A 10685-nucleotide genomic window follows, 5' to 3' on the forward strand; every position below is an offset into this window, starting at 1 on the left:
TCAGAGTCAGTGGCGTAGTATTCTAGGAGTGCTTATCCGCTAAACAGGGGCAGCAACAGATATAGAAGAAGGATAATGGCTCATATCAGTTAGGCCAACATCCGAGGTGTTCGAATTGTGGTAGAAATCACAGTGGTCGTTGTTTTGGAATAGATGAGGCTTGTTTTACTTGTGGTAAAAAAGGACATAATGCTAAGTATTGTCCTAGAGGATATTTTGCTACTAGCCATGCTACTCCATAACCGCAGAGAACGTTTATGGGTACACAGACTCAGACTCAGCCAGCTAGAGCCGCTCCGCAAGTTGCTCGTGCACAGGGTCGACAGGGTACATAGACTGCTGAGGGAACGGGTGGACCTCTGAGATTCTTTACTATGGCCAGACAGGATGCCGAGGCATCTAATGTAGTAGTCACAGGTATTATCACTATCTGTTCTTAAGGGGCTTACGCTCTTATTGATCCTGGTTCTATGTATTCATATGTATCTCCATCTTTTTCCATATACTTAGAACGAGGAGTTGAGTCTCTTAATGTGCCTTATACTGTGGTGACCCCAGTGGGGGAGACTATATCTGTTGATAGAGTCTATAGAGCCTGTGTAATATTTATTCAGGGCAAGGACACCGTAGTTGATCTACTAGTATTGCCTATGTCTGACTTTGATGTAGTTATGGGTATGGATTGGTTAGAATCATGTTATGCTTTAGTTGATTGTCATTACAAGCTTATACGTTTTGATTTTCCTGAAGAACCATGTTTAGTGTGGAAAGGCATAACTCCTCTAACTCAGGGAAAGATAATATCCTATGTAAAAGCACGTCGAATGATTAATAATGGGTGTTTAGGTTTTATTGCTACCGTTCATGATACGCACTTGGAGGATGTTACTATTGATAGTGTTCCAGTGGTCCGAGAATTTGTTGCGGTGTTTCCAGAAGATTTACCCGGGCTGCCTCTGATAAGAGAAATTGAGTTCAATATTAATTTGGTGTCAGGAACTCAACCTATCTCTATTCCTCCATACCGTATGGCTCCAGCGGAATTGAGAGAATTAAAGGTTCAACTTCAAGAGCTACTTTATAAGGGATTAATCAGGCCTAGCGTGTCACCTTGGGGTGCACCTGTGTTATTTGTTAAAAAGAAAGATGGCACGATGAGAATGTGTATTGATTACAGGCAGCTGAATAAGGTGACGATCAAGAATAAATATCCATTGCCACGTATTGATGATCTATTCGACCAGCTACATGGTGTAACTCACTTTTCAAAGATTGACCTGAGATTGGATTACCATCAACTGAGAATTAAGACCGAGGATATATCCAAGACAGCGTTTCAGACCAGATACGGGCATTTTGAATTTTTGGTGCTGTCCTTCGGGCTTACTAATGCCCCGTAGCATTTATGGACCTCATGAATAGGGTATTCAAGCCATTCTTAGATCATTTCGTGATTGTATTTATTGATGACATTTTGGTCTACTCTCGAAGTAAGGTAGAACATGAACAACACCTGAGAGTTGTGCTACAGACACTTAGAGAGCGAAAGCTTTATGCCAAGTTCTTAAAGTGTGAATTTTGGTTGGATACAGTTTCCTTTTTGGGACATGTGGTGTCACGAGATGGGATTCAAGTTGATCCAAAGAAGATAAGGGCAGTTCGAGATTGGCCTCGACCCACTACTCCTATAGAGATACGTAGCTTCTTAGGCCTACCCGGATATTATAGAAGGTTTGTTGAGGGTTTCTCAAAGATAGCCACTCCATTGACTCGATTAACTCAGAAGGGTGTTGCATTTCAGTGGTCAAATGAGTATGAAGAAAGTTTTCAAAAATTGAAGACCGCATTGACTACAACTCCGATTTTGACACTACCTACAGGTGCAGGGGGTTTTACCATTTATTGTGATGTGTCTCGAGTCGGTTTGGGTTGTGTGCTAATGCAAAATGGCAAGGTAGTAGCTTATGCTTCTCGACAGTTGAAGAATCATGAAAAGAATTATCCAACTCATGACTTGGAAGTAGCTGCAATCGTATTTGCACTTAAGATTTGGTGTCACTATCTTTATGGTGAGCCGTGTGAAATCTATACTGATCACAAGAGTCTGCAATATATATTCAAGCAAAGAGATCTGAATCTGAGGCAGAGACGGTGGGTAAATTACTTAAAGATTATGATCTTACTATTTTATATCATCTCGGGAAGGCGAATGTGGTGGCAGACGCCTTGAGTAGAAAGTCTATGGGTAGCTTGGCCCGATTTACTACTCAAGAACGACCTATGGTTATGGATATTCAGGCATTGGCCAATCGAGGAGTGCGTATTGATCATACATTGTGGGGCAGATTACTTGCAGGTTTGGTAGCACAATCATCCTTGGTTGGACAGGTTAAGGCTCGTCAATTTGAAGATCCCCGTCTAGTTAGACTTCGAGATAGAGTGCAGAATGACGGTGTTAAATCATTTGCTATTGATAATGAAGGTGTGTTACGGCGGCATGGTAGATTGTGTATCCCCATGGTGGGTGATGTAAAGTAGTTGATTCTTGAAGAGGCTCACAACTCCCGTTACTCTATCCATCCAGGTGCTACTAAAATGTATCAAGACTTGCGTGAATTGTACTGGTGGAAAGGTATGAAGTATGATATTCTGTAACATGTAACTAGTTGCTTAAATTATTAGTAGGTAAAATATGAGCATAAAAAACCAGGAGGTGTGATGCAGAATTTGATTATCCCTGAGTGGGAGTGGGAAAGGATTACTATGGATTTTGTAGTTGGGTTGCCAAGTACTTTTAATAAACATGATTCAGTATGGGTGATCGTGTACAGACTCACAAAGTCCGCACATTTCGCACCAGTTCGAGTTACTCATACTGTAGAACAACTAGTAGATATATACCTCTATGAGATAGTTCGGCTTCATGGTGTGCCTATTTCCATAATATCGGATCGGGGTGCACAATTTACTACTGAATTTTGGAAGTCATTTCAAAAGTCTTTGGGTTCTCAGGTTGAGTTGAGCACAACTTTCCATCCACAGACGGACAGACAGTCCAAACGGGTTATTCAGATCTTGGAGGACATGCTTAGAGCTTGTGTAATTGATTTTGGTAGTCATTGGGATAATCAGTTGCCGTTAGCAGAGTTTGCTTATAATAACCGTTATCAGTCGAGTATATAGATGGCTCCGTTTGAAGCTCTATATGGTCGTAAGTGTCGTTCACCAGTTGGATGGTTTGAACCCGGTGAAACACAACTATTGGGCCCAGATTTGGTTCAACAAGATTTGGAGAAAGTTGCATTGATACGAGAACGACTTCGGACAGCTCAAAGTAGACAAAAATCCTACGCAGATAAGAGAGTTCGTGATTTGGAGTTCATGAAAGGAGAAAAAGTCTTTTTGAAGGTGTCCCCTATGAAAGGAGTCATGAGATTTGGGCGCAAAGGTAAGCTAAGTTCGAGGTATATTGGTCCATATGAGATTTTAGATCGAATCAGATTGGTGGCGTATAAACTTGCCTTGCCTCCGAGGTTGTCTGCGGTTCATCCCGTATTTCATGTGTTTATGCTTAGACGATATGTTCATGATGATAAGCATAAGATTTAGCCGGAGAATGTGGAGCTTGATGAGAACTTAACTTAGGAAGAAGGTCCGCTAGCTATTCTTGATAGGCAAGTGCGGCAATTGAGGTCAAAAAAGGTTGCTTCAATGAAAGTATTATGGCGTAATCATCCAACAGAGGAAGCTACGTGGGAGTTCGAAGTAGACATGCGAAGCAAGTACCCCCAGTTGTTTGAGATATCAGGTACACTTTCTAACTCGTTCGAGGACGAACGCTTGTTTAAGTGGGGGAGAATGTACTAACCAATAATTTATATATATATATTGATTTACTTAAGAGTTTTAAAATGTATTGAAATGATTAATGGCCTAATTTATAATTATATCTGATGGTTGGATAATAAAGCAATTGGGATAAAATATATGGTAAAAGTTAGAGCTAGGCCTATATATATGTATTTTTATGGTGGCCCACATGGAAAGACATAATATACAGAACAATGAAAATTATGGTCTTATTTACTACTACAAAGAAAGGAAAAGGAAAAAAAGAAGAAAACCCCTGATAAAATAGAATACAGGAGACCAGACGGACGGCGAAATAAGAGATTAGAGGCAGTGGACTATAATTTGGCGTGAAAGAAAACAAAAGCACCAGGTATTAATTCTTACAATGGTACATGGAATTCAATTTGCATGAAGAATATTCTGGATATTGATTACTACTTTCACTATGGTTTATGAAGATATAATGGTTGAATGGTGATTGGATAATAATGAGGGAACTAATGAGTGTTAGCTTTTAAAGAATAAATATGAGATGAGAATTTTGGATGAACAAGGATTTTTGTACACTTATACAGAGAATTGAACCTATTTAAGAGCTACGGTATTGGATTATTTATTATTAAGTACATAAAGTATAATTGTCAATCATGATGTAATGATTGCAAGTAATGATGAAGGCAATAATAAAGTGATATAAACTATATGGTATAAGTTATGGTATAGTTTGTGAAGCTACTAATGTTTCGGCACTTTTGAAGTACTACTGTTGGCCAATGTTTGTATACAATAATTTGTTAATTGGACTAGGGGTTGACCTTGATTTTGACTCGTCTTAAGATTACAAAAATTATTCACGTAAACTAATTAGGACGTGTTATTCAATATTTTGGATAGATTGAGGCCATTTGGTTGGTTTTCTAGACGTTGCAAGGTTGGAGAACTTTCTGTTAGCGAGGTAAGTGAGACTTTAAGCTTTGATACTTGCTTTTCTAAAACCCATTTTGAAAGTGTGTTTTCTCTGCCTGGTCTATGTGTTGGGACAAGCGTGCGCTTGGCAGAGTCGGTGGTTTTAGACTAGCCGCAAATATATTATTTTATTAAGAAAAAAATATTATTTTATAAGTTTGATAGTGTGATATGGCTGTGCGCCATGAGGTTGAGTCTTATAGTTTGATTCGGCTGTGAGACATGATATTGGGTTTGATACGGCTATGCGTCATGATATTGAGTTTGATACGGTTGTGTGCCATGATATTGAGTTATTGTATAATTATAATATTTACTATATCATTCATGTTGCAGTGTGTTTGTATTTTCTAGCATTTTTTCCAGAGGTATTTAGAGTGGCGGGTCGAGGATATTAATGGGTTATATTTACGTATAACTCACTCCTTACCTGCATCGCTATGCAGATACCGTTGCGAGAGATAGAGTTAGTGGCTGACGAGTTTGTTCGAGTGGATTCTATTGTTGAGGTGAGCCACCGCATTGTTCGCGGAGGCTTCGTTTCGGACTTTCTTAGTTCGTGTTAGTTATTTCTTTTTTTGAGGTTTGCATACCCGTCAATAAGACTCATAATACTCTGTTAGATGCTCCATGGTCTTATCGTGGGATTTGGGCTAGAGTTTTATTATTTGAGTGATTGTGGGTTTTTCTATCAATTGACTAAGGTATTGGGCGATAATCATTACCTCTTTAATTATTAATAATACTTTAGGACTGCACTTTTTCTCTCTGTGTTCGTGTGTAAATGGTTAAACGTTAGAGAAAAGGGTTCGCCTGGCAGATGGTGTTATCTGGGTGCCAGTAACGTCTAGGAGGTAGTTTGAGACGTGACAATAATAAACCCCAAACCATAAACAAGCACTAAATTAAACACCCATAAGGTTTACATACTAGGGTTGGGTTACAACTCTAGTAAAAATCTTGCTACTCATGCTTGAAATTGAAGAAATAGAAGAAGAGATGCTAATTAAACTCATATTGTAAAATCAAAATGATAAAATCTATGTTAAAATATTCCAAAATATGAAAGACTACTAAAAGAAGCAAAGAAAAACGGCTATTGTAGTTCCTGGTGTCAAAAGTTGACCTAATTTTGTGAAACTTGTCTATTTATACAGGGCTGAAAATTTCGGACAAAAAAGTCATTCGGGATGTTCTGCAGCCGCACAATTCCATGTGCAGTCTGCAGAAGTGTACATCTTGCAGGAGCTGGGATTCTGCAGCTGCACAATTCCCCCACTACGGCCATGAGCCAATGTTTCTACTGTCCGCAGAGTTATCACTGTGGCCACAATCTGTTTTTCTGCGGACCGCATCTGTCTTTCCGCGGCCGCAAGGCATATCTTCTCTTGAGGGACTTCGACTTTGGAAAATTGCACACCCTCTGAAGTTGATTTCCAATTCTTCAATTGCGGCCGCACAATTCCTTTACCGACCACATTTTGCTAGGAAGCTTGTTAGGTTTTCCTTTATTGTTTGCGGCCGCAGATGGAATTCTGCGGTCCACACTTTGCAAGTTCTTGTGCCTTTTGTTGCCATGTGTTTTGATTACTCCTTTTTGAGTCTAATTTCATATTAGGAGTCCAACTTCCAACATTCAAGCAATTTTGCACATTTTATCAGTTTCGAGAACAAAACTAAATGCTTTAAACTAAAATAAAAGCTAAAAGGCGCTAATAAATAGTCAAAATCCTCACTTATCAGGGAGTTCACACCACTTTTGAAGTGAAAATATATTCATTACATGTTTCTTATGTGTAGGAACAAACTTATGCGAAAAATGAGCAAATAGAAGAAAAATTGGTGAAAAAAAAGAACTGAAGAGAAAAGTCCCGGATTGTAAAGCAAGATTCACTTCGCCAGACTAGGACCAGAGAAGAAGAAACAAGAAAAGTCTTGGGAAATGAAACGACATTCACTTCACCAGACTGGGACGAAAAGAGAGAAAGAAAATAGAATGGGCGGCAAAGTGGCCATGGCTTCGCGAGACCGAGACCAAAAGAGAGAAAAAAATAGAGTGGGCAGCGAAGTGCCCATGGCTTCACGTGACTGGGACTGGATACAACTGAAAACACATGCACATCATCTCTCTTGAACCCTTTCTCTTTCTTTTACTCACTCAAATATAAACACGCACAGACACCTCCCTCCACCATCACGCCACCACTGTCCACCCTAACGCCGCCCATTAGACTAATGTAGAGGGGCTCCAGACAGGTGCGGATTTACTTGGGAGGGGGTGGGTCACGTGAACCCATCCTCCTCTCCCTAAACTGTATATAGCAATAGTAAATTTCAACATAAAATACTTAAATTTGTATGGGTGAACCCACCCTCAAGTGAGCATTGTAGTGTACTGGTAGAGGAGTGCACCTTCCATTTACCAGGTCAGTAGTTCGATTCCCCACGTTTCCTCTTTTAAAATTATCCATTATTTCACTTTTTAATAATTAATAAATTGGGTACATCCCATGCTCCTGGCCCACCATGTAAAGTTTTCTGCTCCTTTAGAAGAGACGATTCTTTTTTTCTTTTCATCTTAATATTACCTAATAGTAGTGCACAACTCCTTCTTTAGTCACTTTTCAAAATCCCTAAATCAAAAGCACCTCTCTAGAAAACACTCTCTAGCCCCAAGTGTTTTACAACAACAAAATACCAATTTTTTTTGCAAACTAAGGTCACATATTTTTCCAATTTCTTTATCAATCTTACTGCTTCTTTTGTTTCTTTATCTTTTTTCTTTGATTTGTGAAGTACTGAAGTTGGGTTGAAATATTGTTGATTATTTGAATGTTTAAAATTTATTTTGACAGACAAGAACGGGAAGAAGTGTTATAATCGGCATCGACAAGCTTTAAATCTCGTCTTCAGCTCTTCAAAATTGGTATTTCTCTTTGCCTCTTCACTTCTTTATCTTCTCAGAGTAATGTCATTCTTGTTAATATTACCCTATCCATATTTGCTTGAATTTTTTGTTTTAAAAGTACTGAAACTATTTATGGCTTGTTGCTGCACTTCTTAAAAAATGACATTAACTTTCTTATTCCCAAATAGTTGCCCACTACTTGTAACTTGTAATTCTTCTAATTGTGAACTTGTGATTTTTGTGATTGTGATTGATTTGTACTTTTATAATTGTTTTGGATTCAGTTTGAGTAGAATTGTGAAAATTTTATTTTGTAGGAAAGGTAATCTTGACATTGAAATGGATAAATTTCTCATCAAGCTAAATGTTGGCCAACCAAGTTCTAGTTTTAGTCGGCCATCTGCGAGTTCACAAATAAATCCAGAAATTCAAAAGGAAACACATCCTTCCCCACATTTAGAGCTTAATTTGGAATCTCTTGAAGTGGATCCCAAAGAAAGATTACCTATTTCGAGTTATGGTCCTAATATTCGAGATGAAGTGAGGAGATATTATATTCAAATGGGGCCTCGTAAACCGATAGGCCATGTCTTTCCTAAAACTAAGTTTGGGAACAAAATGCGTCAATTTTGTCCCACTTGGTTCAAAGGACCATATTCTCAATAGTTGGAGTATAGCATTAAAGTGGATGCTGCATTTTGTTTATGTTGCTATTTATTCAAGAATGAACTTGAAAGTCGTGGTAATGGGGGAGATGCATTTACAAAAGACGGTTTTAGAGGTTGGAACAAAGCCGTGGAAAGACTTAAAGCACATGTTGGTGATGTGAACAATATCCATCATAAGTGTTTTAATAGGATGCAAGATTTGAAAAATCAACATCAATCGATTCTTTCTTCTTTTGACAAGCAAAGCGAAAAAGTAAAAAGTGATTATCGTATGCGCTTAAAAGCCTCAATAGATGTGGCAAGGTTTCTCTTAAGATCGGGATTTCCATTTCGTGGACATGATGAAAGTGAAGATTCTGAATATAAAGGCCCTTTTCTTGAACTTTTGGAATGGCATGGCGATATGCATTCAGATGTGAAAAAAGTAATATTACGCCATGCTCCACAAAATGATATGATGATTTGTCCGACAATTCAAAAAGAGATTGTGGAAGCTTGTGCTAAAGAAACAACTAAAGCTATTATCGAAGACTTGGGTGGTGATTTTTTTAGAATATTAGTTGATGAATCAAAAGACATCTCACATAAGGAGCAAATGGCTCTAATTTTGAGATATGTCAACAAAAGTGGAATGATTATAGAGCGATTCTTGGGTATTGTCCATGTGAGTGACACATCTTCCCAACCATTACAAAAAGAGATTTATTCTTTGCTTTTGAAACATTCATTAAGTCCATCCAAGATACGTGGACAGGGTTATGATGGTGCTAGTAATATGCAAGGGGAAAAAAATAGCCTCAAATCTTTGATTTTGAAAGATACTTCGTCTGCATATTCTATTCATTGTTTTGCTCATCAATTGCAACTAGCACTTGTAGCTCTTTCTAAAAAGCATTCGGATGTGGATAATTTATTTTATGTTGTCACTAATGTTTTGAATATTATTGGAGCTTCTTTTAAGTGCAGGGATTCACTTCAGCAACATCAATTGGATAAATTGGAAGAGTTGATTAAAGTTGGAGAAGTTCTTACAGGACAAGGTTTGAATCAAGAACGAGGCCTCCAACGACCGGGTGATACTCGTTGGGGGTCTCATTATAAGACCTTGGAAAATTTCATAGTTTTATTTTCTTCAATTGTTAATGTGCTTAAAGATATGAAACATGAGTGTCTATATCATCTTGATAGATTTGCCGCACAAAATCTTTTGAGCATGATTCAAGAATTTGCTTTTGTATTTATGTTGAACTTGATGTTTAAGGTTTTGTTATTGACTAATATATTGAACAAAGTTCTACAAAAGAAAGATCAAGATATCGTTAGTGCTATGGGAATGCTTGACCTTGCAAAGAAAAGACTACAAAAGATGAGAGAAGAGGAATGAGACTCTTTGATGAAGGAGGTTTGCTCATTTTGTAGTAAACATGACATTGCAATTCCCAACATGGATGAATACTATGTTATTGGAAAGTCGAAACGTAAGAGATCCGAAGGTTCCTATTTACATCACTTTCGTGTGGAAGTATTTTATGCCGTTATTGATTTGGAGCTTCAAGAGCTTAATAGCCGTTTTGATGTAGTGACTAGCGACTTACTCCCTGGTATGGCTAGTTTGAGTCGGTTGATTCATTTGCAAATTTTGACAAGAACAAGATAATGAAACTGGCCAAGTATTATCCAAGTGAATTTGATGAAAACAAGCTTCGGGAACTTGGTTTTCAACTCGATAGCTTCATTGTCTATGCTCAAAAGTGTGATAGAAAGTTTCTTAACTTGAAAGGAATTAAAGATCTTGCTAGAGTTATGGTTGAGACAAAAGTTGATCAGACTTGGACACATGTATATTTACTTGTGAAGTTTACTTTGATTATACCTGTTGCTACCGCAAGTGTGGAAAGAGCATTCTCATCGATGAAGTACATCAAAAATGATCTACGCAATAGGATGGATGAAGATTTTTTAAACAATTGTTTAGTTTGCTATATAAAGCGTGGAATATTTGAGACTGTAAGTAATGATGCTATTATTAACCGTTTTCAAAGTATGAAAACTCGTCGAGAACAATTGTAAAGTGAATGATGTTTTTTTTGTGTGACTATAATATTAATTATAGTTTTCTCATGAACTTATTGTCATTGTAAAATTATACTTGTTGTTCCTATATCATACCAATGTCTATAAAAATTTAATGGTGCACCCATTCTCTTGAAATCCTGGATACGCCTCTGGCTCCAGACAGTTGATTTAAGTGTTTTATTAAAGGCACTATTGCAGAGGATCTAGGACTAGCC

General features: G+C 37.8%; 3 protein-coding genes across 3 annotated transcripts; all 3 read left to right on the plus strand.

Annotated features, from left to right (window-relative positions):
- The first annotated feature begins 257 nt into the window (after positions 1-257).
- LOC142166041 (uncharacterized) lies at positions 258-2538 on the plus strand. Its single transcript, XM_075224452.1, has 4 exons — positions 258-327; positions 442-1116; positions 1593-2069; positions 2357-2538. Exons 1-4 carry the CDS (start codon positions 258-260, stop codon positions 2536-2538), a joined length of 1404 nt encoding a protein of 467 aa, XP_075080553.1.
- A 645-nt stretch (positions 2539-3183) lies between these two features.
- On the plus strand, positions 3184-9778 carry LOC142166042 (uncharacterized). The gene is made up of 5 exons (XM_075224453.1): positions 3184-3448; positions 4576-4627; positions 4747-4807; positions 5265-5327; positions 8450-9778. Exons 1-5 carry the CDS (start codon positions 3184-3186, stop codon positions 9776-9778), a joined length of 1770 nt encoding a protein of 589 aa, XP_075080554.1.
- Positions 9779-10050: 272 nt separating this feature from the next.
- LOC107781543 (uncharacterized) lies at positions 10051-10464 on the plus strand. The gene has a single exon (XM_016602264.2). The coding sequence runs from the start codon at positions 10051-10053 to the stop codon at positions 10462-10464; it is 414 nt and encodes a 137-aa protein (XP_016457750.2).
- The last annotated feature ends 221 nt before the right edge of the window (positions 10465-10685 follow it).

Source organism: Nicotiana tabacum, chromosome 11, assembly GCF_000715075.1.
Source record: "Nicotiana tabacum cultivar K326 chromosome 11, ASM71507v2, whole genome shotgun sequence".
Lineage (NCBI taxonomy): Eukaryota > Viridiplantae > Streptophyta > Magnoliopsida > Solanales > Solanaceae > Nicotiana > Nicotiana tabacum.